The sequence below is a fragment of the Lithobates pipiens genome, unplaced genomic scaffold, assembly GCF_037356315.1.
Source record: "Lithobates pipiens isolate NorthernLeopardFrog02 unplaced genomic scaffold, aLitPip1_a1.2 Scaffold_18, whole genome shotgun sequence".
NCBI classification, from domain to species: domain Eukaryota; kingdom Metazoa; phylum Chordata; class Amphibia; order Anura; family Ranidae; genus Lithobates; species Lithobates pipiens.
This window is the reverse complement of record NW_027507758.1, coordinates 329,028,883-329,055,315: the sequence shown is the minus strand read 5'-3', so window position 1 is coordinate 329,055,315 and position 26,433 is coordinate 329,028,883. Positions and strand designations below refer to the sequence as shown.

The following is a 26,433-nucleotide window of genomic DNA, read 5'->3' as shown; positions in this document are numbered from 1 at the left end:
CAGAATGACCGGAACCCCCCCCCCTCCGAATCCTGCACAACAAATTTGGAAGGAGAGGGATCAGGAGGGGAAGCATAAACCAGGGAGTACTGGCTCCATGGAACTACCAGAGCATCTGCTCCGATTGCCAGAGGATCCTGGGACACAAACTGCTGTAGCTTGTTGTTGAACCTGGATGCCAATAGGTCGGCCTCTGGCCATCCCCAACGCCGGCAAATTTCCTGGAACACCCCTGGGTGTAGGGACCATTCCCCTGGGCAGATCTGCTGGCAGCTGAGATAATCAGCCTTCCAGTTCTCTACTCCCGGGATATGGACTGCCGATAGAGTTGGCACATGTCCCTCTGCCCAGACAAGTATGTGGTTCACCTCCTTCAGAGCTGAATGACTCCTGGTATAGCCTTGGTGGTTTATATAGGCCACTGCAGTGGCATTGTCAGACTGAACCCTGATAGGGCAGTCCTGACGCTCCACTGTCCAGGATCGTAGGGCCAGATGTACTGCCTGTAACTTCAGGATGCTGATGGCCAGGACCTGTTCTGTACTTGACCATTTCCCCTGAGCTGTGAGACCCTCCCTCTAGGGTCACTCCCCAGCCTGAGAGACTGGCATCTGTGGTCAGTACTCTCCAAGTTTACCAGGAGGAAGGATCTTCCCTTTCGCAGGTTCTGATCCTGCAGCCACCAGTTTAGGCTTAAGCGTGCCCGAGGAGATAAGAACATTGGATAATCAAGGGCTTGTCCTCTCCTGTTCCATGCCAACAAGATGTCTTGTTGTATAGGCCTGGAATAGAACTGGGCATAGGGCACTGCATCGGAGGACACCATCCATCCTAAAAGACTCCTACAGAGTCGAATGGAGGGTTGCCTTGGTGCCTCTTATCTGACGCACCTGATCCTTCAGGGCACAGATCCTTACGGGTGACAAAAAATACCCTTGCTTGGACCTTATCTAGGATCAGATCTAAATACTTCAGACTTTGAGTTGGTCTCAAGGCCGATTTTCCAGTATTTATGACCCAGCCTAAGCTTTCCAAATACTGCACTGCGCAGGTTAGGCTCTGATCTAGAGCCTCTAGTGATTGATCTCTGTGCTGGAGGTCATCCAGATACTGTGCACCAAGGAACACCCGGGGAAGCTGTGGCAAGCCCAAAGGGTAGAGCCACAAACTGAAAATGACGTTCCTCTACTGCAAATCACAGGAACCAAGGATGAGGCTAAAAACAGGATTTTTAAAACGGCTTACCTGTAAAATCCTTTTCTTTGATGTACATCAGGGGACACAGAGCCATAGTACTTACTATGTGTGTTATAGGGCCACTGATAGGTGATGGACACTGGCACGCCCTAAGGCAAGAAGTGTACTCCCTATATAACCCATCCCACTACTGGAAGTCCTCAGTTTTGTAGCCAAGCAATACAAGTGTATACCAAGAAGGGAGGGACCTCTCTGTCCCCTGATGTACATCAAAGAAAAGGATTTTACAGGTAAGCCGTTTTAAAAATCCTGTTTTATTTTCTTACATCAGGGGACACAGAGCCATAGTACTTACTATGTGGAATGTCCCATAGCAATGGCAACTGAAGGGAGGGAGACAACAAAAAACAGGAGTCCAGAGGACTCATACTGCAGCCTACAGTATACTGCGCCCAAAGGCAATATCCTCATGACCTTTAATATTGATTTGATAAAATCTGATAAACGTATGAATCGAAAACCAAGTCGCGGCCTTACAGATCTGAGCCATAGAGGCCTAATGATGCACCACCCAAAAGGCACTAATCTCCCTGGATGAGTGTGCTCCAACATGAGAAGGAAGAATTCTACAAGTCGAAGCTTGAACAATCACTTGACAAATCTATTTGGAAAATAGTAGATTTTGACACTGCCTGTCCACATTTTGGATCCTCTGGCAGTACAAACAACCTGAGCGGTCACCTTTAAATAGACTCTGATCACTCTTACTACATCAAGGGAATGTAGTGCCTTCTCTTCCCTAGATGGAGGCTCTGCGGAGAAAGAAACAAGAATAATATCTTGGTTTAAATGTAAAACCTGTTACCACTTTTGGTAGGAATTCAGGATGAGGACATAAAACCACCTCATCCTTATGCATGATCAAATATGGCTCTTTACAAGACAGAGCCGCTAGTTCCGATACTCTACTAGCAGAAGAAATGGCAACCAGAAAGATTATTTTTCTTATCAAAAGAACCAAGGGAATTTCTCGTAAAGGCTCAAACGGCTTATTCAGCAAAGCCGATAAGACCAAATTTAAATCCCAAAGATTTAGAGGTGCCTTGATAGGGGGAATAATCCATGTTAGTCCAAGCAAGAGGCCATAGAAAAAGTCAAGGCCAGCTTAATTTCAGATCCCATTTGCAGGAAACAGGGATCCTGCCTATGAAATACTTCCTGGGATGCCAACCCTTGGATCCACACCAAGAAACATATGCCTTCCAGACTTTATAGTAAATGATTCTGGAATCCTGGCATTAATCAAGGTAGACACTACCAAAGGAGATCACCCACGATCCTTTATAAAGTGGGATTCAACAGTCAAACCTGTTAAATTCTTCGTCTGTAAGGTAGGATGAAATACCGGACCTTGTGCGAGAAGGTCTGGCTATAATGGCAGAGTCCGAAGGACTCCTACTGCCAGCTTTATGATCTCAGTAAAACAAGATCTTCTGGGACCCACTGGGGCCATCAGAATTACCTCCTTTCATTCCTGCTTGATCCTGCAAAGAAGGCGCAGAAGTAGCAGAACTGGAGGAAATGCATAGATCAGTGAAAAACTGACCCCATGGGAAGACTAATGCGTCTGTTCTGCCTGCTAGCGGATCCCTTATCTCGACACAAAGTTGTCGACTTTGTTGTTGAATCTGGACGCGAATAGGTCCATGTCTGGAATACCCCATCTTTGACATATCGCTAGGAAGATGTCGGGGTAAAGAGACCATTCTCCCGGAAATAACTGTTGACGACTCAAGTAGGCTGCCTGCCAATTTTCTATTCCTGAAATGAAAATTGCCAAGAGGCAAGGAATGTTATGTTCTGCCCAAGCTAGAACATTATTCACCTCTTTTTGGGCTGCACGACTTCTCATGCCCCCCTGGTGATTGATGTAAGCCAGAGCCGTGACCTTGTCCGACTGAATCCTGATCGTCCCAGATTCTTGGGCAAGAGGTACTGGCTGTATTTTCCAAAATGCTGATAGGCAGGGTCCTCTAACCTGGACCATTTCTCCCAGACAGAATTTTCTTCCCGGGCTGCTCCCCAGCCTAGAAAGGCTGGCATCTGTTGTCACTTGTGTTGGCACTTTACAGGATACAGGTAGAAAAGATTTTCCTTTTGCTGGCTAACAACCACCAATTTAGTCCCTGACTTACGTCGGGAGCCACGTGTATTAGGAAATAAAACAAGGCCTGAATCCTTTTATTCCAGACCGACATGATGGTGATTTGAAGCAGTCTTGAGTGAAAACTGCGCGTAAGGGACGGCCTCGAAGGAGGCCACCATTTCCCAAAACATGCCCAGCCAAATGAAAGGATTTTTCTCTGTTTTGATAAGTTAAATTAGTCCTATAATGGAACTGATTCTTGTCTGGGGTACCTTCTTTACGGTATCCATAACCAGCCCCAAGTACTGTAATCTCCTTGATGGTTTTAAGGAGGATTTTTCTAGGTTGAGCATCCAACCCAGAGATTCTGCGATTAGACTCTGGTTTAGCTGAGACTGAATGATCCATTAAAGGTAGATCATCTAAATAGGCTAGGACCGTTATGCCTTGAGCCCTTAATCTGGCTAAAGGAGGTGCCAGAATCTTTCAGAACACCTGTGGTGCTGTGGCTACACCGAATAGCAGGGCCACAACTTAAAATTATGATTTTATATATCAAAAGCGCAGAAATTTCTGGTGAGCGGGAAATATTTGCACATGGAGATCTGCATCTTTGATATTAATTGAAGCCAAAAACTCCCCTCCTAGCAGGATGGACACAACCGATCGGATTGACTCAATGCAAAAGGATCGGATGTTTGCCAATTCAGATCTTTGAGATTTAGAATGAGTCTTAACTCTCTGTTTGGTTCTGGAACCTTGAAAAGGTATGAATCAAACCCTGTGCCCTGTTCCACTAAGGGAACCTCCGATATCACCGACTGGGATAATAGATGATCCAAAGCCAGAAAGAGAGACTTCTTTTTTGCTGGATCCTTCGGCACATTTGCCCTTAGAAAAAACGAGGAGACAGAAACTCTCGGAACTCTAGTCGTAACCTAGAGAAAAAAACTGCAGAAGTCACCCATCTGTCTTGACATTGTTCCTGCCAGATCTTTGAGAACTGCAGGAGCCTTCCTCCCGCGTGAGCAAGCGGGGGCTCCCCTCCATGAGGAGGCTTTAGCATTCTGCTTTGTGGGCTTTCTGCCCCAAGATCTCTTCTGACCCTGGTGCTGCCCTTGGGGACTTCCCTTTGAACCTGATGGTTGAGGCTGTCGAGACCTGGCACAGGGAGGCAGCACGATTAAAAGGAGAAATATTTGAACTTCTTCTTTACTGGTAAAAGAGAGCTTTTCCTATTAGAGATCCCTTGGATGTATTTATACAGATCGTCTCTAAATAGCCGTTCGCTATGAAAGGGAAAACTGGCCAAGAGCTTTTGACACGGTGCTTTGGCTGACCAATTTTTCAGCCACAGAACTCTGCGAGAATGCACTAGTCCAAACATAAGCTACGAAGCTTAAATGATGGAATCTTTCATAGCATCTACTGTGAAACAGTGTGTCCGATACACCAGCCCATTGCTGGGCCTGCTGATCAGGCAGAATTTTAAGTATCTCCACAAACTGTTCCTTAATGGACTGAGATACACCAATTGCAGCAAGAACCGGCTGCGCTACTGAACTTGCTAAAGACATATTGCTTTTAGAAAGAAGTTCCAACTTGTTATCTGCTGGATCCTTTAACATCAGTGCATTATCCACCGGACATGTGAGATTTTTGCTCACTGAGGCAATTGCAGCATCAATTGCTGGAAACCCCCCCCCCCCCTTCCATTTTCTTTCATAGAAATCCTCTTCCATAGGATAAAGAGTGGAGAATTTCTTAGGAGGATAATATTGTTTATCCGGATGTTCCCATTCAGAATACAACCATTAACCATGCATGAATAGGAAAAAAACTACCCCAGATGGGGGAGGTTCTAATGAACCCAATTAGAGGTGGGTTCCTCAAGAGCCTGAGCTGCAGGCAGCAAAAAGGGTTGAGTAAGGGAGTACACAAGCAACCTGTTTTGTGATGCTTCTCCTTCTATATTAGGATCTTCAGAAGAGGATAAATAAGTATATTCCAAATATTTGGGAAGATCTACCAGATTCCCAGCCTCCTACCCCTCAATAAGGGGGTCCTGAGCACTAGATGGGCATCTGCTATGTTTAGCTCCACTATGGAGAGACATCATAGCATCAATCTTCTTTCCAAATTACAAATGGTAGAAGAAAAAAACTGTTGTATGATATATACAGGGACTGAAGGTTTATGCAACAACAGTTTCCCCTGACAGCTCAATCTGACCAGCCACATACCTCTCAGAGGAGAATGACATTCTTTTGGAAATGGATTTAGTTTATTGTGAAACCATTGACCCCTTTAGAACCCTTATAGGAGTTCCTGGTCCCATTACCACTCATAGCCTGAAGCATAAAGCAGAGGCACTACCAGCAAAATAATGTACACTGCTAGGCTATAGTTCAGCGCTGAAAGCTGCTATTAATCCTAGCCTGGTAAAGTATAATGTGTCAAAGGGAAATGCCTGTGCCACTAACCTGAAACAAGCCATCCTCCTGCTCTGTCCCTCCACAGCCAGCAGCAGTTACACACACAGTGCTTTAACACTTCATGTGTGGCCAGCGTCTGACGCCATTAGCCACGCCCAAACTACGCCCCCCCTTTCCTTTTAAAGGAAATTGTTTTCCCGGACGAGCGGCAGCTCAGGCGTCATGTGAAACAGCAGACATGGCAGGGGGGTAAATCCTCCGCCGAGTGGCCTCGTGTTCTGTCCCCCTTTTGTTTTTAAAAAGGAAACTGCTTTTTGGCAAATCAATCCCCCGAAGGGGAAAAGGACCAACATTGGTGGTGCAGGAGGAGAACCAGACCCCCCTTCTTACCAGAGGATTTGCTTGTGGCCAGAGTAGAGGAGAAATTAAGGCTTCTGCTCTGTTTCCAGCATCTGGCGGTGAGTGCTCAATACAGCCCCCAGTGGTGACACATAGGCATGACAGCCTTATACATAGAAGGCGAAATTCCTAAGAAAATCACCTTAACTCGCAGCAGGGTTATCCAAGATAAAAACCCAATCTTCACCCTTCACGGTGGACTACGAGACCTTCAGGAACAGGGGAACCTCAGGTTACCCACAATCCTGGATCTGTGACAGCACCCCGCCAGTAAAAACGTTATGCCCTTACTACCAAAAAGTACTGGATCCAAAAGGTCCAACTCACTAAAGAGAAGCATTTGCACGCAAAACCTTGTTTCTTCGGACACGAGGCCCGGGTACCATTCATTTAGCCCATGAAAAGGATATCAGAACCGGTCAGCACGGCTAACCCCAGCAGGGAAGCTTCCAATGGAGCTCAGCACAGCACATATTTACTCGTGACCAACACCTTAGACACTAGCGAAAAAACTGAGGACTCCCAGTAGTGGGAGGGGTTATATAGGGAGTACACTTCTTTGCCAGTGTCCATCACCTATCAGTGGCCCTATAACCCACATAGTGATGATGTAAGAAAAGAAAGGTAGGTACGTGTAAATATGTACCCTTTATATTGATGGAGGCTAGAAAGTCTCCCATCTGGAGAAAGGCTACAACAGAGCGGACAGACTCCATCTGAAATTACCGGATTAGTAGATACTGGTACTACTAGGTACAGGGATCATAGTTCTAAAATGGGCCTTGTGTCCCCGTTTGGTTTTTGAACTGTAAACAGATTCGAATAAAACCCTGTGCCCCTTTCAGATACAGGAACCTGTACAATCCCTTCTTGATGCACTAAATGATGTAGTGCCTGAAATAGCAAGTTTCTTTTTGGAGGATCCGTGGGGAACGCTGGATCTTAGAAACCTCTGAGGGGGAATCCCCTTGTAACTCCAACCTGTAACTGCGAGATATAGTCAAGGTGATCCACTCGTCATGAACCACTGTTCTCCAAATGTCCACAAAGTGCAGCAGCCTTGGTGCCGGGTTTGGAAGAGCTTTGGACCCAGGGCCTTTTCTGGCTCTGGTCTTGTCCCTGGCTGTAGCGCTCCGTCGGCGGCGGTACTTCCTTGGCACTGAGACACCTGAGGAGTCCCGGAGGTTTTAAATGGGGGATGTCTGGTGCTTCTCTTTACAGGAAGTAGAAAGCTCTTCTAAATCATCACCAAACGTTCCCCATGAAAGGGGAAACCTGCCAATAACTTCTTACAAGGAAGCTCGGCTGACCAGTCCTTAAGCCACAAAAGTCTGTGCATATGTACAGACAAGAGAACCAAATGAGAATAGACAAAGGGAGAGTCACCTCTGGGTGCAGAAGTATAATAGGTTTAATGGCATAAAAGGCAAATAACTCACATTTGAGAGGTAAAAAATAGGCATGTAGTATGCCCCATACAAATGTGAGTTGTACCTTTTGTGCCATTAATCACTTCAGCCTCAGAAGAATTTATCCCCTTCCTGACCAGAGCACTTTTTGCGATTCGGCGCTTCGTCGCTTTAACTGACAATTGCGACGTGGCTCCCAAACAAAATTGACGTCCTTTTTTTCCCCACAAATAGAGCTTTCTTTTGGTGGTATTTGATCACCCCTGCGGTTTTTATTTTTTGCGCTATAAAAAAAAAAAAAAAAGCATTATTTTTTACATTTTGCTATAATAAACATCCCCAAAAATATCTAAAAAAACTTTTTTTTCCTCAGTTTAGGCCGATACATATTCTTCTACATATTTTTGGTAAAAAAAAAAAATAATAAATCACAATAAGCGTTTATTGATTGGTTTGCACAAATGTTATAGCATTTACAAAATAGGGGATAGTTTTATGGCATTTTTATTAATATTTTTATTTTTTTACTAGCAATGGCGGCGATCAGTGACTTTATCATGACTGCTACATTATGGTGGACACAGCGGACATTTTTGGGACCATCGCCATTTATACAAATGCACCGGATGTGTAAATGAGACTGGCAGTGAAGGGGTTGATCACTAGGAGGCAGTGTAGGGGTTAAGTGTATCCTGGGGAGTGATTCTAACTGTGGGGGGTGTGGCTACGTGTGACATGTCACTGATCTCTGCTCCCGATCACAGGGAGCAGAGATCAGTGACACTGTCTCTAGGCCGAATGGTGAGATGCTTGTTTACATTAACATCTCCCTGTGAGAAGATCACGGGTATATCCCAGCGGCAATAGAGTCTGCTGGACCCCGCAGGCCGCCTCTTAAAGGGCAACATACAGGTACGTTAGTTTGCCTGCACGAGCCCTTCTGCCGATGTATATCGGCGTGAGGCAGTGGGCAAGCGGTTAAACCTGTTATACTTCTGCACCCAGAGGTGCCTCTCCCTTTATCCAATTTACAGTGTACTGTACAGTGTCCAGTGTGCTCAAGGAATATTTGTCTTATTTTCAGTAAGATCATCCTCCATGTTAGGCCTGTCAGGCTGTCTGACCTGATCCTTTATGGACTGGCAGATACCAGTTGGCTGAATAGCTCAACTGGCCAAAGAAAAGAAAGCCTTTAATAATGAACCCAGTTTTTTGTCAACAGGGTCTTTCAATCCCTGTGCATTATCCACTGGACAAGTTAAGTTATTGTTTAAGGAAGAGACTGCTGCATCTACCGCTGGCATATTCCACTTATTGATTAACTTTTAATCCACGGGATATAAAAGGGAAAACCTCTTTAGGAGGAAGAAAAATCCTGTCAGGATGTTCCCAACCAGCATACACCAACAGTGGGTGTAAGGGGAAAGCATGTACGACCTGAAAAGGCCTCAGGGAACCCAAAGAGGGCCAGGGGGGCTCAGTGTCCTCTGCAAGAGGCAACTTAAAGGCAGAACGAACCATCTCGATAAGAGTCTGGATCAAAAGACTCTGCGACAGAGGCATACACCAACTGGATATTTTCAGAAGCACATTCATCCGCCAGGCCCTCTACAGAATCCTGAGCTTTTAGCTCTTCCCATCCTCAATCCATTCCTGCTCCAAACTAGGAGGCTCGGGGAGGTGGATCTATCAAGCTTTTTGCCACCCTGCGGGATGGCAAGAAGGGCCGAGGACAGTTCCTCCTTGGTGATAAAGGGTGAAGCAGCAGCGTTGACTGTAGGCACCATACCAGATAGGCGCATCAGCTCAGATTGCCCGGGAACCCTCTGGTCTTTCAGGGGATACAACACTAGGGATATGACTAGGTTCATCAGGAGCTACTGACATAGGCGTGCCCTTGCCTGTAGTGATAGTCCCGCTCCTCTTTTTTAAAGACATTTTCAAGCCACTAAAAAGAGTACCAGGGTGTTGTATTAACACACCTCAAAAGGGAAACCCTTTGACAGGGCTCACCAAGCCCCTATGCAACAATCCTGCTAAGCATCTTATCTTGCCAAGCAACACCTGGTGACTCACGTGACCCGGATAAGGAGAAATTAACTGCTGCAAATGCCTGGTTCAGAGCCTGCTCTGTGTCCCACAGCTGCCTTCTGAAAACACTGCATGCTTGGCATACACAGCTTAAATAAGCTACGTGTGCGCTGGGTCGTTCTGCGTATGCGCAAACGGGTGCGGCTGTATTCGCATATGATGCAAATCTTTGTGTGGCCAGATTAGGCTACGGCGCATGCACAGCTTAGAGCGCGCATAATGCCTATGGCGGATCCGCACACCATGGCTGCCAAACAAACTGCTGAGCACAGCAGTGCTCTTGCGTATGCGCCATGACGAACCAAGAGGCGAAATGGTGAACCATCGTGTGCCATCATAAATGTAAAAAACAGCCAGACAAAAGCAAAAAAAGGTACACTTTGAAAATACCCACAGCTAGTCCAAAACGCCCCCGTATGGTCACTACACACAGGTGTCCAGCCTCTAGCTAGCTTGACTGATTGTTACAATCACTGAGACACCCCGCAATAAGTAAATGAGGGGGTTTCACTTACCGTCCAGGCACAAGGCAGCTTAGAACCCAAGAGCCTAATCTTCAACCATCACAATGGGTTCCTGTCACTTGAGGACCTTCAAGGACTTTTCATGTTCAGGGTCCACTCCCTTGGACCTCTACATCACCCTGCAGGAATGCCTTAGGCCGCGTACACATGGGCGGACTGTACGCCCAACTTTGTTCGTCAAACAATCCGACAAACAGTCCGCTCAAAATTTGCATGAACGGACTTGACCACACACGATGAACGAACAGTCCGCTGAAAGCGTGCGCGATGACGTGAACGGCACGTACGACGGGACGAGAAATACGACGTCCAATACACTGCAATGCAACCTTCGCCGTGTAAATCCTTTCTGAGCATGCGCGAAACTTAGTTTGTCGAACAAGCCTACACACGAGCGGACTGTCCGCTGAAACCAAGTTTCAGCGGACTGTCTTACGGAAATTCCGAAAAACTTTGTTCGTCAGACTGTCCGCTGAAACTGTCCGCTGAAGCCCACACACGAGCGGACTGTCCGCTGAAACACTGTTCAGCGGACAAAGTTGGGCGAACAGTCCGCCCGTGTGTACGCGGCCTTAGAGCTGTGGAGTCCAGTATTCCACTTTACAGGGTCCAGCACCCAGAGGTCACATTAAAGGCAAAACCTTGCAGGATCTTGTGTCTTCTTTGCGAGGCTCGGGTACCATTTATCTAAGCATACAGAGCCTGTGTCAAATGGATCTGATCGGTCAATCCCTTGATTCATTCATGAACCGTTTGTGGGACTAGAGACCTGGAGCTCAAACAAACGTGCCCATCCACCTTACAGACACTTCGTGTATGGGAGGGGTTATATAGGGGATCACTTCCTGTCTAAGGTAATGAATACTAGCCTAACTCTGTGTCCCATGATGTATGAAAAAGAAAACACAATTAATGATACCTGTAACAAAAAGTCCCACACTCCGCTTGAGTGCTTTCATCATATAATGCTTCCTTCCAGTCTGACTATAGATATCAGATCTTCCAGCTGCTTGCAACCACAAACTAGATAATGTTCAGCAGCCAAAATGAGTACTAACAGTTTATTTGAACACAGGTACAGAGATACATTCAGGGGACAAGCCCCCTTCTTTGCATAATGAAACAGGATGGCGAAGACTTTACCTCCACCAGTAGCATGAGACAGGTGTAGTCAAACTTCTCATCAGTAGACTGTCTTTGGGAGGGCTGCTGGGGAAATCCCCCAACCCACAGCTAAACCACAAAGATATATATATCCCATAATAGGTTGTTCCCAAGGCAGACACAAAACAAGAGAATAATGATATATAGCCACACCCCAAATGACCCAACAGGGAGCACGCCATAGTATGAGACATTATATATTATATACACACACACACACCACCATTCCACTGTGGTTGTACAGTGAGTCCGATTAGTACAGATCAGACTGGGGTTCTCGGTCACCCTGTGCCCCTAATAGACACAGTGTGACTTAGACATAGGGGGTGCATGGGGAGCTGAAACAAGGGTTTCCCAACCTCACCAAGGGATGCTGGGTTCCACAGCCCCCCCCCCCCCCCAAAGTTAGTCAGTAGTTCCAGTCCCCCAATGCCAGTATCCACAGAGTACCCCAAATAAATTGTCCCAAACATAGCATTACTCACCCAACCAACCTCTGCCTCTCTCAGAGAACATACTTGTCGCTGGGGAGAAGTGCGGACTGACCGGAGTCATTTCACCCACTGAAGAGAAAACTGGGTGGCTATGCTAACTCCATCATGCTGTTGGGGATCTGGGCCGAATGGCCAGAATCCCTGGGGTATACAGATGGAGACCGGAGTCCCATTGCCTAACAGATCAAGTTGCAGTGGTAAGGTGCCAATTGCATTCTCTCCCTGGAGTGCCTGCGGAGTGGATTGTTGTGTGCAGAGGCCAGTAGTGTTCTACCCTGTTAGCGCTTCAGCGCTCACATCCTCCGCTCCGGCTAACTGTTGGGGAGAGAAGACAGTTTCCACCACTCTGGCTGACTGTTGGGGAGGAAAGACAACAACCTCCTCTCCCTGGACCGGCATAACTGCCGCAGGTGTGGGGAAGAGGTCTTGGACCCTCTGTCCGGTTGCCAGCACTTCAGCTTGGTTGGTGTCATTCTGCAGCACCGTCTCCCAGGTGCAAGAATCCTTGTTGGGGAGGGCGAATGGCTGCTTCCACTCCCTGTATCTGTGCAATCCATTGGGAAAGAAGAAACACCACCTCTTTACCTCGGGCCTCCGAAGCTGCTACGGGTGTGGAGCAGGGTTCTGCAGTACTCTGTCCTGCTGCCAGCACTTCTGCTGGGGGTTCGCTAGGTGGTTCCTCCTCTACAGAAATGTCTATTAAATCCCCAGGCTCTGGAATTGCTAAAAGTCCAGGGCATGGCTGGTGGCCCTTGGGCCCAGTGTCAACACTTTGGCAGGTGATTTATTGATAACATCTGATGAAAACTGGGCTAGCTTCACTGTTTCTTTTTTTATTCATTGAAGTATATATCTGGGCAAGTTTGGTGTAAAAAGAATCATAAAACTGCCTTCTATCTAGATCCAACAGAGCAGCTGAGGAAGGAATTCTAAAAGATAAGAGTAAATCAAGATAAACTGATCCCAGGCAGTTACCAGAGCATCCACTGCAATGGCCAGAGGATTCTTGGACCTGGAGCAAGCCTTCTCAGTTTGTTGTTGAACATGGAAGCCAGCAGGTCCATGTCCAGTGTCCCCCTTCTCTGATAGAGGTCTTGAAATACTTCAGTCTGAACAGACCATCCTCTAGAGTCCAGACATTGACAATTGTGGAAGTCCACCAGAAAATTTTCCACACCAGAGATGTGCACGGTTGGCAGGGCTGGAACATGAAGTTCCACCCAAGCACTAATTTGATTGGCTTCTCTTTAAGCTGGACTTCTGGTTGTTCCACGATGCCTGATGTAAGCCACTGCCATGATGTTTGGACAGAATAAAGCAGATCTGTGCTCAATCCAACCCAGCAACACCAGACTGCAGGCCACTGTGTTTGACCTTTTCTTGGTCCCTGCAAACTGCCTGGTATATCCTGGCGTTTTGACGGTCTTGGCAGGCCCCTGGTCCTAGATATACATCTCTCTCTCTGCCCTTATTTTGGCTCCTTTTTGGCAAGAGGGTACTCTCCCAGAGGGCTTTACCAGGGTGTCCTTTGTGAAGGACCATTTCTCCATCCTGCTTTGGGATATGCCGTTTTGGATGATGTGTGGATCTATTACACCAAGCCGAATGCCGATTGAACTAACAGCCGCAGCACAAGATTAATAATCTGGATACATGACAAATCAAATAGCTATACAGACTGTACAACGTATTCACGCTTTGCGATAAATCGCATAAACCCCTGATGAAGAGAAAGCAACCTTTGTAAATCTTGAAACGTGTCGGGTACTTTTGTTGTACTCACCTTTAGTTCAACAGATCAATTGTGGTTTTTTTCTTGTACAATCTTGTATTGTCTGTTTACCAGCCTTCAGAGTATGATTGCAAAATTGTTGTTTGTTTATATATTTTGTATGTGCTCACCATTTCAAACTTATTAAATCATTTACATTTTAATACTCGTTTCACATCTCATTAGCCACCTACCCTTTTCAAAGTCCCACTTAGAGGAATCCTGCTTTTAAATTTTTTATAAATACACATAGTAGCAGGGAATTCTCCCCTAGATAAGACAGAGGATGGCACTACTGAGGGAGCTAAGGAAGACTCTGAGGAGTGCTGTGATAGAGGGCAGTGGTCTGGGCTATCGTTGTGAGGTACCTTAAAAAGGTACCTTTGGCACCATTAGTGGATTTTAAGCAGACATGGCCTGCAGGATTGTTGCTCTTGTGCTTATTATGCAGTCTAAGTATGCAAGTGAGAGATTGCTTATTAGGGGAACTCACAAACCGATGTTGGAGCAGAAATAGATAATGCAGTTTGTGACCTTGTCAGGGCTCCCTAATGAGGTCAAGATGAATGCCCAGAGGATTGTACCAAAATTTTACAGCTGTCACTGGAACAGAGGAAAAAGCTTCATAAAGTAACACCTGTTTCAGTGACAACTGTCTTTTGGCCCGCACTTTGGAGAGATTTATCTTCACTTCCACAGTGGAGACGGCAAAAAAAACCTTTTTTTTAGCCATTTTCTTAACTATCCAAGCAAAAAAAATGTTGGCTTCAGATAGATTAATAGATACGTCTGCATATAATTATTTGGGAAATGCTTTACAAAATAAAGCACACATTAAATCTGTTACATCTTTGTTATGTAAGACAACTTAAAATGAAGGTGACTGTAATTACTGTTGTCTTACCAGCAGGAAAAGTTTCCCATTTTGTCCTTGAACACAAAACCTGAAAGTGCTTCTGGAGGATGAGAATTTCAGGAGAATCTGGACAATCATACTCTCCACAAACTGGTTCCTGTAGAAAATAAAGATCAGTCTTCACAGCATGTGTCCATATTAACTATCATTGAAAAGCTAGGCAGCTAATGGTAACTGGTCATTAGGACAAAACAAAACCTCCACATTATCCATTTTCCTTTATGTGCTGTCAGCACCCCACTGAATAAAATAGAAGAGCCTCTGGTCAGGGATAGTTACCAGATAATGAAGTCGACCATGTCCTATATCATTTTTGATTTTTAAAACACAGGGAATTCTTATGTCCTGGGCACAGTATTTCAGTGTCAAAAACAAATGTAAGTTACAACACATTACAGAAAAAAAAAATCCTGATTGAAGGAAATGCTTGTTTTCATAGTATTCTTTTCAATGGAAAGAGAACACGTGTGGGGAAAGTTATACAACAGTGAATCTGACATTAAACAAACATTCACTGAAAATTCCAGGTTCATGTGTTGTAAATTACAGCAATTATTCATCAGTAGGCAGTATGCTGAATGTTATATTTATTGTTTTATAACTATATCACAAAAAGTTTTCTTGGTGTAAAATTAATAAATCACACACAAGTCATTTCTACAATGAACTTATTATTTCCTTATATTTTTTCTACAAGTTGTGGTTTATGAGGCATAATTTTCTCCCTTGCAAAATCCAATTAAAGGAAGACTGCAGTTTAACCCATTTTTCATAATCCACATGTATGTTTCTAAAATCACTTTGCTCTAGTCATTTGCAAAGATCCTCCTACAGCCTCTCAAATGGTGTGGCACATACTACACATACTAGACCATACTACATTTGCCTTTGTTATCTCACAACCCACTCTTCCAGTCACAGTGAAATGTGCCAGCTAAGACACAAGCAATACAAAGGGGAAAAAGGAGACAAATGTGCTCAGCTCAGCAAAAAAAAAAAAAAAGAAAAAAAAAATAAGCCATTTGGGATAAAGGTCTATAGTTGATTGGAATATTCCCGTAATTAAACAAAGAAAAAAATAAAAATAATCAAAAGAGTTCCACTGTAATCTTGCCTCAATACCACCTTTTTTATATTAGAATACAATGGCCTAAATTAAGCAAACAGAAAATCTAAATATTTAAATTGTTTTAAATATACTAGCACATTGAAAGAATTATTTATGATGCCAAATTTAACTGTTGTAACTACAGAATTGTCAACATATTGCTCCATACGCAAGACTGCACTCTTCTAATTACAGATGATTACAAATATTTGCTGTGGTAAGTATTTTAAAAAAAAACATAATAAATATATTTATAAAAAAAATATACAATACATAATTAAAATAAACACAGAATCATGGGTTATTCAGTATATTATATCAAAATATAAGTAAATATAATAAACACAGAATTATGGATTATTAAATGTATTATGTTATAGCATAAATTTACCTTGAAATCATGGTGTATGCATGATACGATGGTCGAATCATTATTTCGGTGATATAGTACTGGATAGTGTCTAAAATGATAAAATACAAAATTAATACATACGTTAATATATGAGCATACTAACAACAACATACTAAATAATATGCAATGGAGAACATGTAGAAGCAAGGTAGCACTGAAAGTTATTAACATTGTATTTGTCATACTCTACCTACTAAAAAGACCATTGGGTTAAAATTGAATAAATGAGGATTATGGTTTTATCTTCTTATATTCAGTAGCACTGCAATATAATGACACTGATATTGGATGAGTCTCTCATTTTGAAAAAAAAAAAAAAAAAAAAAAGGATATTTTCTGAAATGTAATTGCTACCTAAAAAAAAACAAAAAACACTAAACATTGGCCAATACTGGAGATGATATTAGTTATATAGTCTGCTATTCCACTACTTAAAAAAAGTGTTACTAAACCCAGGCTCCCACATTCACTATATCTGACAAGCACTACACACCAAACTGAGCATGTGCAGAGTGACTGCAAAGGCTCTGTAGTATCAGCAGATGGATTGAAAACTGTGGAAAAAGGGGAGGATCAAACAGCTGTTTTACATAATGCAGAGAATTAATCCCCTAAGTTCCACAGTAAGTATAACAAGCATGCTTTGCTGCATATACAGACTGATTTTACTGGTGTGGGTTAACACTAACATTTACAAAAATACATAAAAGGAAAATATTGCGTTTAACCACCTCGCGCCCGCCCTATAGCCGAATGACGGCCGTAGAGCAGGCGCGTTCGTCCGGGAGGCCGTCCCTGGACGTCCTAATGTTTACTTCCGCAATGCGCGCCGCCGCGGGCGCACATCATGGAAGTTCTGTGTTCGCTGTGTCCCCCAGGGACAGGCAAACACAGATCGCTGTAAACGGCCAATCACAGCGGGCGTTTACAGCGCGATCGGCGTGTCCAATGGGAGATGATCTCATATGTAAACATACGAGATCATCTCTCAGCGCCGCTCTCCCTCCTCATACAGACAGAGTGTGAGAGGGGAGAGATGAACGGCTGCAGCGGCAGCCGTTCTGCTTTGCTGTGTTTTGGAAAAAAAAAAAAAAGTAAAAAAAAAAGTGCCATCCTCCCCCAGCAGTGCCACCTGCCCCAGGGCCACCTGCCCCCAGTGCCACCTGCCCCCAGTGCCACCTGCCCCCAGTGCCACGTATAAGTGCCATCTGTCATCAGTGCCACGTGTCATCAGTGCCCCATAGTGCCATCTGTCATCAGTGCCCCATAGTGCCATCTGTCATCAGTGCCACATATTAGTGGCATCTGTCATCAGTGCCACGTATCAGTGCCATCTGTCATCAGTGCCACGTATCAGTGCCATTTGTCATCAGTGCCACCTGTCAGTGTCACGTGCCATCTGTTGTAAGTGTCACGTGCCATCAATGCCACTTATCAGTGCCATCTGTCATCAGTGTCATGCGTCATCGGTGCCATGTATTAGTGCCATCTGTCATCAGTGCCACGTGTCTTCAGTGCCACGTGTCATCAGTGCCACATATTAGTGCCATCTGTCATCAGTGCCACGTGTCATTGTCCTGGTGCTTCAAAAGTGTAATAAATAGTCAACAAGTTAGATGTGTAATTTATGTTCCTAGAACACATGATGGCGCTACCTGCATGTTGGGCCTCTCTATGTGGCCAGGCTGTGAAAAAGTCCCACACATGTGGTATTGTAATACTCAGGAGGAGTAGCAGAATTGTTTGGGGGGTGTCATTTGTGGTATACACATGCCATGTGAGAGAAATAACCTATTACAATGACAATTTTGTGGAGAAAAAAAAATGAAAAATCTTAATTTTGCAAAGAATTGTGGGAAAAAAATGACAACATCAAAAAGCTCACTATGCCTCTTACTAAATACCTTGGAATGTCTACTTTCCAAAAAGGGGTCATTTGGGGGGTATTTGTACTTTCCTGACTTGTTCAGGTCACAAGAAGCGAGATAGGCCACCAGTACATCAGATGTGATCAATTTTGTGCGATTCGCACCACAGCTTGTAGACTCTCTAACTTTCACAAAGACCAAATAATATCCACTAATTTGGGTTATTTTTACCAAAGATATGTAGCAGTATAAATTGTGGCCAAAATTTATGAAGAAAAATTAATAATTTGCATAATTCTGTCACAGAAACAAAGAAATATGCGTTTTTTTCCAAAATTTTTGGTCTTTTTTCATTTATAGCGCAAAAAATAAAGACCCCAGAGGTGATCAAATACCACCAAAAGAAAGCTCTATTTGTGGGAAAAAAAAGGACAAAAAATTCATTTGGGTACAGTGTTGCATGACTGAGTAATTGTCATTCAAAGTGAGAGCACCGAAAGCTGAAAATTGGTCTGGGCAGGAAGGGTGTTTAAGTGCCCAGTAAGCAAGTGGTTAATATTGTGTTTGAGAAAAAAATTGTAGCCAAAAATACAGCAATAACACTGCTTACTGTACGTCTTACAAATGGACAGACACGGCACAAATGCAGTAAACTTATGGATAAATGTAGTTTTGTCAAACTCTAAACCACAAAAAAAAATTTTTATCCTAAAAATGTGTATTTTTTTTTTTTTTTTTATGGGCTGAAGACCTTAGTTGCAGAGCAGCACAGCCTAAACAACCCAATTACAGTAAATTGTTTATAGCAAAAGGTTGCTGCATGTCTCTGTTCTCTAGGAGATGGGAAGTCATTATGATGAGTTGGGCACTATTCATTTTGAGTCAGCCTCACAACACCTGCCAGTCTCCCAAATAGAGAAATGGAGCAAGCGCAAGGGACATTAAGGCCTCATGTACACTGCTGCTGGTAAACGGACATTCAGAGGCAGTTGGATGCTTTTTTTTTCAGCTGCTCCTGAACTCATCCAATGTTATCTTATGCGTACATGTACACAGGTTTGTTTAATGTCGTTTTTAGGCAGTTGAGTTTAGAGGCCTTTTTTGGAAAGCAAAAAAATTAGTTCAGATGCTGATTTTAGAGGCATTTCAAGCGCCAAATTTTTCTAAACGCAGCTAAATGCGGTAACTCACGTTTAGTTTACAGGCGTTTAATTTTTGGCTATTTTTTTTCAAACGCTTCTAAATGCGGCATGTAAACGTGGCAAAACAGGGTTACTATCGGCCAAGTTAAATCATTCAGCAGAGATTGTAAAAAAACGTCCCGTGTACATTAAGCCTTAAAGGCCAAGAAAACCTAAATAATATAGTGGGATCATGCAGTTTAACCCAATCTAACCTCCAAATTTGCTGAAGAGAAGAAGCAACAGCATAATTATTCTTATCTACAGATTGAACTTTACATTTTTCAGGACCTCAAGCATTATTAACCACTTAATAACCGCCCTATAGCCGAATGACGGCTACAGGGCGGTTTCTTAACTCTGGGAGGCCGTCATATGACGTCCTCCCAGAATTCCGCTCTCGCGCGCCCCCTGGGGCGTGCACTCAAGAGCGTCCGTGACCGCCAGGTCCACAGGACCCGGCGCATCACGGATCACGGTAAACGGCCGCTCATAGCGGCCGTTTACCACATGATCGCTCCGTCAAATGACGGAGTGATCACTTGTAAACAAACCGGCGTCATGTTATGACGCCGCTTCCTCCCTCCCCCTCTCTGTACCGATCGGAACAGCGGGGGGGGAAGAGATCGGTGTCAGCAGCGATGTGGGCTGCATCTGCAGTGCCCACATCGCTGCTCACCGAAAATTAACCCCTCAATTCCCTGCAAATACCCTGCAATACCCTGCAACACCCTGCAACACCCGCCAATACCCTGAAACACCCGCCAATACCCTGCAACACCCGCCAATACCCTGCAACACCTGCCAATACCCTGCAACACCTGCCAATACCCTGCAACACCCACCAATACCGTGCAACACCCACCAATACCGTGCAACACCCACCAATACCGTGCAACACCCACCAATACCGTGCAACACCCACCAATACCGTGCAACACTCTGCAACACCCGCCAATACCGTGCAACACTCTGCAATGCTCTGCAACACCCTCCAATATCCTGCAATGCTCTGCAACGCAATACTCTGAGATACCCAGCTATACCTGGCCATAGTGGGTGATACCCTGCAATACCCAGCCATAGACACCCCCCCTCCCGCCGCCCTCCGGTGCTTCTACCGACTCGCCAATACGATTAAATCCAGAATCTTTTTTTTTTTTTTTTTCAGGCTTCCCAGCTTAGAGGTGAGATGCGGGGTCTTATTGACCCCATATCTCACTGTAAAGAGGACCTGTCATGCCATATTCCTATTACAAGGGATGTTTACATTCCTTGTAATAGGAATAAAAGTGATCAAAAAATGTATTTTTGGGGAAAAAAATGTCAAACTAAAATAAAGTAAAATGAACAATAATTTTTTTTTTTTTTTTTAAAGTAAAGTGCCCCTGTCCCCATGTGCTCGCATGCAGAAGCGAACGGATACGTAAGTCCCGCCCACATATGAAAACGGTGTTCAAACCACACATGTGAGGTATCGCTGCGAACGTTAGAGCGAGAGCAATAATTCTAGCCCTAGACCTCCTCTGTAACTCAAAATATATAACCAGTAAAAAAAAAATTAAATCGTCGCCTATGGGGATTTTTAAGTAGCGACGTTTGGCGCCATTCCACGAGCCTGTGTAATTTTGAAGAGTGACATGTTAGGTATCGATTTACTCGGTGTAACTTCATCTTTCACATTATACAAAAATTGGGCTAACTTTACTGTGTTTTTTTTTTTTAAGCACAAAACTGTTTTTTTTCCAAAAAAAAGCATTCGAAAAATTGCTGCGCAAATACCGTGTGAGATAAAAAGTTGCAACGACCACCATTGTATTCTCCAGGGTGTTTGCTAAAAAAGCATATGTTTTGGGATTCGATGTAATTTTTTAGCAAATAAATGATGATTTTTACATGTAGGAGAGAAATGTCCGAATTGTCCTGGGTGCTCCAGAACGCCTGATGGCGCTCCATGCATGTTGGGCCTCTGTATGTGGCCACACTGTGTAAAAGTCTCACACATGTGGTATCACCGTACTCGGGAGTAATAGCAGAATGTGTTTTGGGGTGTAATTTGTGGTATGCATATGCTGTGTGAGAAATAAACTGATAATATGACAATTTTGTTAAAAATAAAAATAAAGTAAAAAAAAATCTTGATTTTGCAAAGAATTGTGGGAAAAAATGACAACTTCAAAAAACTCATCATGCCTCTTACTAAATACCTTGGAATGTCTTCTTTCCAAAAAGGGGTCATTTTGGGGGTATTTGTACTTTTCTGGCATGTTAGGGTCTCAAGAATTGAAATAGGCCGTCAGTACTTCAGGTGTGATCAATTTTCAGATATTGGCACCATAGCTTGTGGACTCTATAACTTTCACAAAGACCAAATAATATCCACCAATTTGTACTTCTTTTTACCAAAGATATGTAGTGGTATAAATTTTGGCCAAAATTTATGAAGAAAAAATTACTAATCTGCTAAATTTTATAACAGAAACGAAGAAAAATTCATTTTTTTACAAATTTTCTGTATTTTTTCTTTTATAGCACAAAAAATAAAAAACCCAGCGGTGATTAAATACCACCAAAAGAAAGCTCCATTTGTGTGAAAAAAAGGACAAAAATTTTATATAGGTCCAGTGTTGCATGACTGAGTAATTGTCATTCAAAATGTGAGAGCACCGAAAGCTGAAAATTGGTCTGGTTATTAAGGGTGTTTAAGTGCCCAGTGGTCAAGTGGTTAAAACAGAAATTTTTATTTAAGGTGAAATAATAAAAAAAAAAAAAATGAAAGGTCCCATGGTTCCTATGCAATCTCCATCTGTGATCCCTGTTTCCATATGCAGTTGCCCATAATAGTCTCAATTTTTTTTACATATGTACAGGTAATAGCTTTCATAGAGCACAACATGTGAACCTTAACCACTTACTGACCGGGCCATAGCTGAATGACTGTTACAGAGTGGTCAGATAACTCTGGGAGGATGTCATATGACGTCCTCCCAGTACCGTGCTCTCACGTGCCCCCGGGAATGTCCGTGACCATCAGGTCTTCCAGACCCAGTGCGCCACGGATCGGGCCAATGACAGCAGCCCTTTACCACGTGATCATTCCGTCCATCTCACCACACCCCTTTCTCCCAGGCACTGCGGAGTCACTCTCTACGCGCTGTTCCCGGGGGATCTACCATTTATGGCGTGTGCTGACACCCTGAATGTAGAGGCTTTGATGAGCAGACCCTCTCCTCCCCTCCCACAGGAGGTGGATTAATTACACAGGTGATTTAACTACATATAGACAACCCCTTCAGCTCAGGGAGTAGTTTGGTCTCAGATGAGCAGAGCGTGACAAGCTGTGAGGATCATCTTAGCAGGTATGCATTTACTTAGTGGAATACTCTAGTTAGATTTTTTTTAATTTGAGAACAAGATAAATGAATATCATCTCTATTTCTTTCCTATTATATAATAGTACTTTGTATTTTATTTTTTATTCAATTGGATCTGGAGAAACACCAGTACATGACTATCCTGCAATCATACTGCATACTACTCATAGGCTATATAGGATTGATGTCCCATAAGGATCTCTTTAAAAGATCTAAAGGCTATACCATAGGCTGAGGGTTTTTTCATCTTTAATAATGGGATTTTTATAACAGCTTACCTGTAAAATCCTTCTCTTGGAATAACTATATGGTTATAGGCCACCTTTAGGTGAATAGACACTGGTATAACCAAAAAGGAAACAGGAAGTCCCCCTCTCTATATAACCTCTCCCATACAGGGAGTGCCTCAGTTTTTGTAGCAAAACAATATATACATATCCCAATAAGAGGGGAGGGACCTCTGTGTCCCATGATGTAGTCCAAGGAAAGAATTTTACTGGTAAGCCTTTATAAAAATCATATAGGTTTCTCTGCCCGAGACAGAATATGGTCCACCTCCTTTTGGGCTGTGTGGCTTCTGGTGCCCCCTTGGTGATAAATATAGGCCACTGCCGTGGCATTGTCAGATTGTATCCTGACAGGGGCATTCCGCAACCTGGACGTCCAGGCTATTAGAGCCAGACATACTGCCCGAATCTCTAGTATATTGATGGGCAAAGTCTTCTCTGACTCTGACCACTTCCCCTGAACAGTGGTCTCTTCTATAACTGCTTCCCAGCCCCATAGGCTGGCATTCGTTGTTACTACTTTCCAGGAAATTGGAATGAAGGATTTTTCCTGTTGAGACTCTGGTCTTTGGAGCCAGATTCATTGAAAAATCCAAGGCTTGGATACGTTTATTCCAAGCAGACAGAATACTGTGTTGCAACAGTCTTGAATGAAATTGGGCATAGGGAACCGCTTCAAAGGAATCTACCATCTTCCCTAGTAATCTCATGCAAAGGCAAATGAAAGGACCCTTCTTTGCCTTGACTGCCTGGACCAGCTCTCTTAGAGCTTTGACCTTTGAGGCAAGAACACCCTTTCCTGGGTTGTGTCTATGACCAGGCCCAAATACTGCAGCCTACTAACTGGCTGTAGGGATGATTTCTATAGTTTTAGAATTCAACCCAGGTGTCTTAGATGAATGACTGTTCTGGACACCCCTTGATTTAACCCTGCTATTGATTGATCTACCAGTAGCAGGTAAGGATGAGCTCCGCCATGTTCACACACCCCACGTGTGCAGAGCCCACCAGTAAATCGGCACTGCGCTTATCACGGGTAGTGAGACATTGTACCGTTGCACGGCTACAGAGATCGGGATATGTCTCGCTGCCTGTGATTAGTGCAGAGCCGACTTCTTGCCAGGCTCTGCATGTGGGGTGTGTGAACACGCCGGCGCTCATCCTTAGTAGCAGGTGGTCTAGGTATGCCATTACTGCTATACCCTGGCCCCTTAGTCTCGCTAGCACTGGGGCTAGTACTTTTGTAAACAGTCGGGGAGCTGTGGCTAACCCTATAGGCAAGGCCACGAACTGAAAGTCACGCTATTATACCTCAAAATGCAGAAACTTCTGGTGAGCAGGAAATATTGGCACACGTAGATACGAATCCTTGATATCTATGCATGCTAGAACCTCTCCTGCCCATAGGGTGGAAACAACTGACCGAATTGACTCCATTTGAAAGGAGCGGATGTTTAGGAAGCGATTCAGATTCTTGAGATTTAGAATGGGTCTGACATCTCCATTTGGTTTTGGTACCATAAAGAGATTTGAATAAAACCCCATGTCCATCTCTTCTGCGGGAACCTCTATTCTTACTCCCTGACACAGTGATCAGTCCAGAGCCAGAAATAAGGACTTTTCCTTCACTGGGTCCTTGGGCAGGTTTGATTTTTGAAAACGCGATGGTGGAAACTCTTGGAACTCTAGTTCGTAGCTTAGGGCTACTACAGAGGATCCACTTGTTACGGATTTCCTCTTGCCACGTTGAAGGGGGCGCACCCTCATAAGGAAGCCTTGGGATTTTGTTTTGTGGACTTCTGACCCCGGGGCTTTTTGTAGCCCTGTGTCTGGTTATGAGGCTTACCCTTTGCCTCTGACGGTGGAGGCAGTCGATACTGCCTGTGGTTATTGTCCCAGGCATAGGAGGGGGACGTTTTGACAAAATGCAGTCTATTCTTTTTCTTAACCTGCAGGGGAGTACTCTTACCCCCAGCAATCTTTTGGATATACTAATCCAAATCTTCCCCAAACAACCTCTCTCCGTGAAAGGGAAACCCAGCCAAGAGCTTCTTGCATGGTAACTCGGCTGATCAATTTTTAAGCCACAGAGCCCTGTGCATATGTATCGACATAAGCACAAGGCGAGATGCCTGATGGATGGAATCCTTGATGGCGTCCACTGCAAAGTATAGGGTGGGTAGCTCAGCTAAACTTTGGGCCTCATCAGCTTGAGCAGGAACCTTTTTAATAACCTGCTTGAGCTCATCCTGAAGGGATTGACAGATGCCTATTGCTGCTACTGCAGGCTGGACCACCGCACTGGCTACAGCAAATTAGACTTTTAGTAGAGACTCCAACTTTCAGCTGAATCTCTAAATGCTTGTACATTGTCCACAGGACAAGTTTAACTCCTGTTCACAGAGGAGATAGCAGCATCCACTGCTGTCAAATCCCATTTCTTTGAGAACTTTTTCTCCATAGGGTAAAGAAATTAAAATTTCTTAGGGGAGAAAACTGCTTCTCTGTGTGATCACAATCAGCATAAATAAGTTGCTCCAGTAATGGGTGCATAGAGAAACCCTGTGAGGGTTTTAGCAAACTCAAAGAGGAGAAGGAAACCTCATCCACCTCTGCAGGAGGCAGCTTATATCCTAAGCGGACCAAGTCCGTAAGGGATTGAATTAGCAATTTCTGAGATTGCGAAGTTGAGAAAGGTTCTTCAGATGCTGAATCCTCAGAAGAGGAGTCACCTGAACCTCCTTCCCTCAAAAGGTACTCCACTATCATCTGCCCATTGTTGTTCCAAAACGGGAAGGTCAAGGGCAGGAGAATAGGACCACATTTTCTTACCTCCTGGGAGGATGACGCAAACAAATCGGCTATTTTTCCCTCCAAACCAGCCAGAGCCAAAGCTAAATTGCCCTTAGTGACGTATGCAGAAGCTGACATGTTGGGGGTAGCCGCCATGCCTGTGAGACAAGATGGCTCAGATTCGCCAGATGCTCCAGGTCCTTCAGGGGAGGATGGAACTGCGGGCATCTGACTAGTAGCCTCAGATTCTGACCGCAGACTTTGCACTCCCCCCTGATGAATTACCCCTCCTATGGGCAGACATAGTCCTAAGCACAAAAAAAAGCAGAGGTACTAAACAAAATGAAACTACTGCTGAGCTTTAGTATAGCAATTACAAATATGCTGCTATATATGCTCATACTCAATGATGAGCAAACGTGCCCCTTGGAAATGCCTGTATCTACACACTCATAAGCTTACATGCCCTTGTGTACTCTCCGTCCCTCCATCAGCCAACCAGACACTTCCAGAGTGTAAAGCCTTTAAGCAGTGAGCCCTGCCCTGGGGCCATGTCTCACAGCTCCAAGTGCATGCCAGCGGCGTCTAAGCCACGCCCCCCCCCTTTTTAAAAAAAATAATCCATTTACACCCGTACATGGGGATTGGGGGGCGGGTCTCAGCAGGGGGGAAGCTGACCTCTTAGATGGAGGATGCTCCCCCCCCCCCAAAACCCCTTGATGGCTCGCAGAGCAGGAGAAAAGAGCAATGCTGCTGCATAAGATCTTTGCTGACACTTGAGCACACACAGGGGAAGCATGGAAAGTTGGAGCCAGGTTTGTAGCTTTACACCCTCTAGTGGCTAAACACAGGCAAGGCATTGCA

At 44.3% G+C, this 26,433-nt stretch overlaps 1 protein-coding gene across 1 annotated transcript in view; it reads right to left on the bottom strand.

Annotated features, from left to right (window-relative positions):
- The window catches only part of UBE3D (ubiquitin protein ligase E3D), a 307,383-nt gene that overhangs the window by 163,588 nt on the left and 117,362 nt on the right, over nucleotides 1-26,433 (bottom strand). Inside the window, exons 6-7 of the mRNA XM_077487328.1 lie at nucleotides 16,046-16,115; nucleotides 14,535-14,643 (exon numbers count right to left, since the gene is read on the bottom strand). Coding sequence (XP_077343454.1) covers nucleotides 14,535-14,643; nucleotides 16,046-16,115 — 179 coding nt within the window. The remainder of the gene's footprint in view (nucleotides 1-14,534; nucleotides 14,644-16,045; nucleotides 16,116-26,433) is intronic.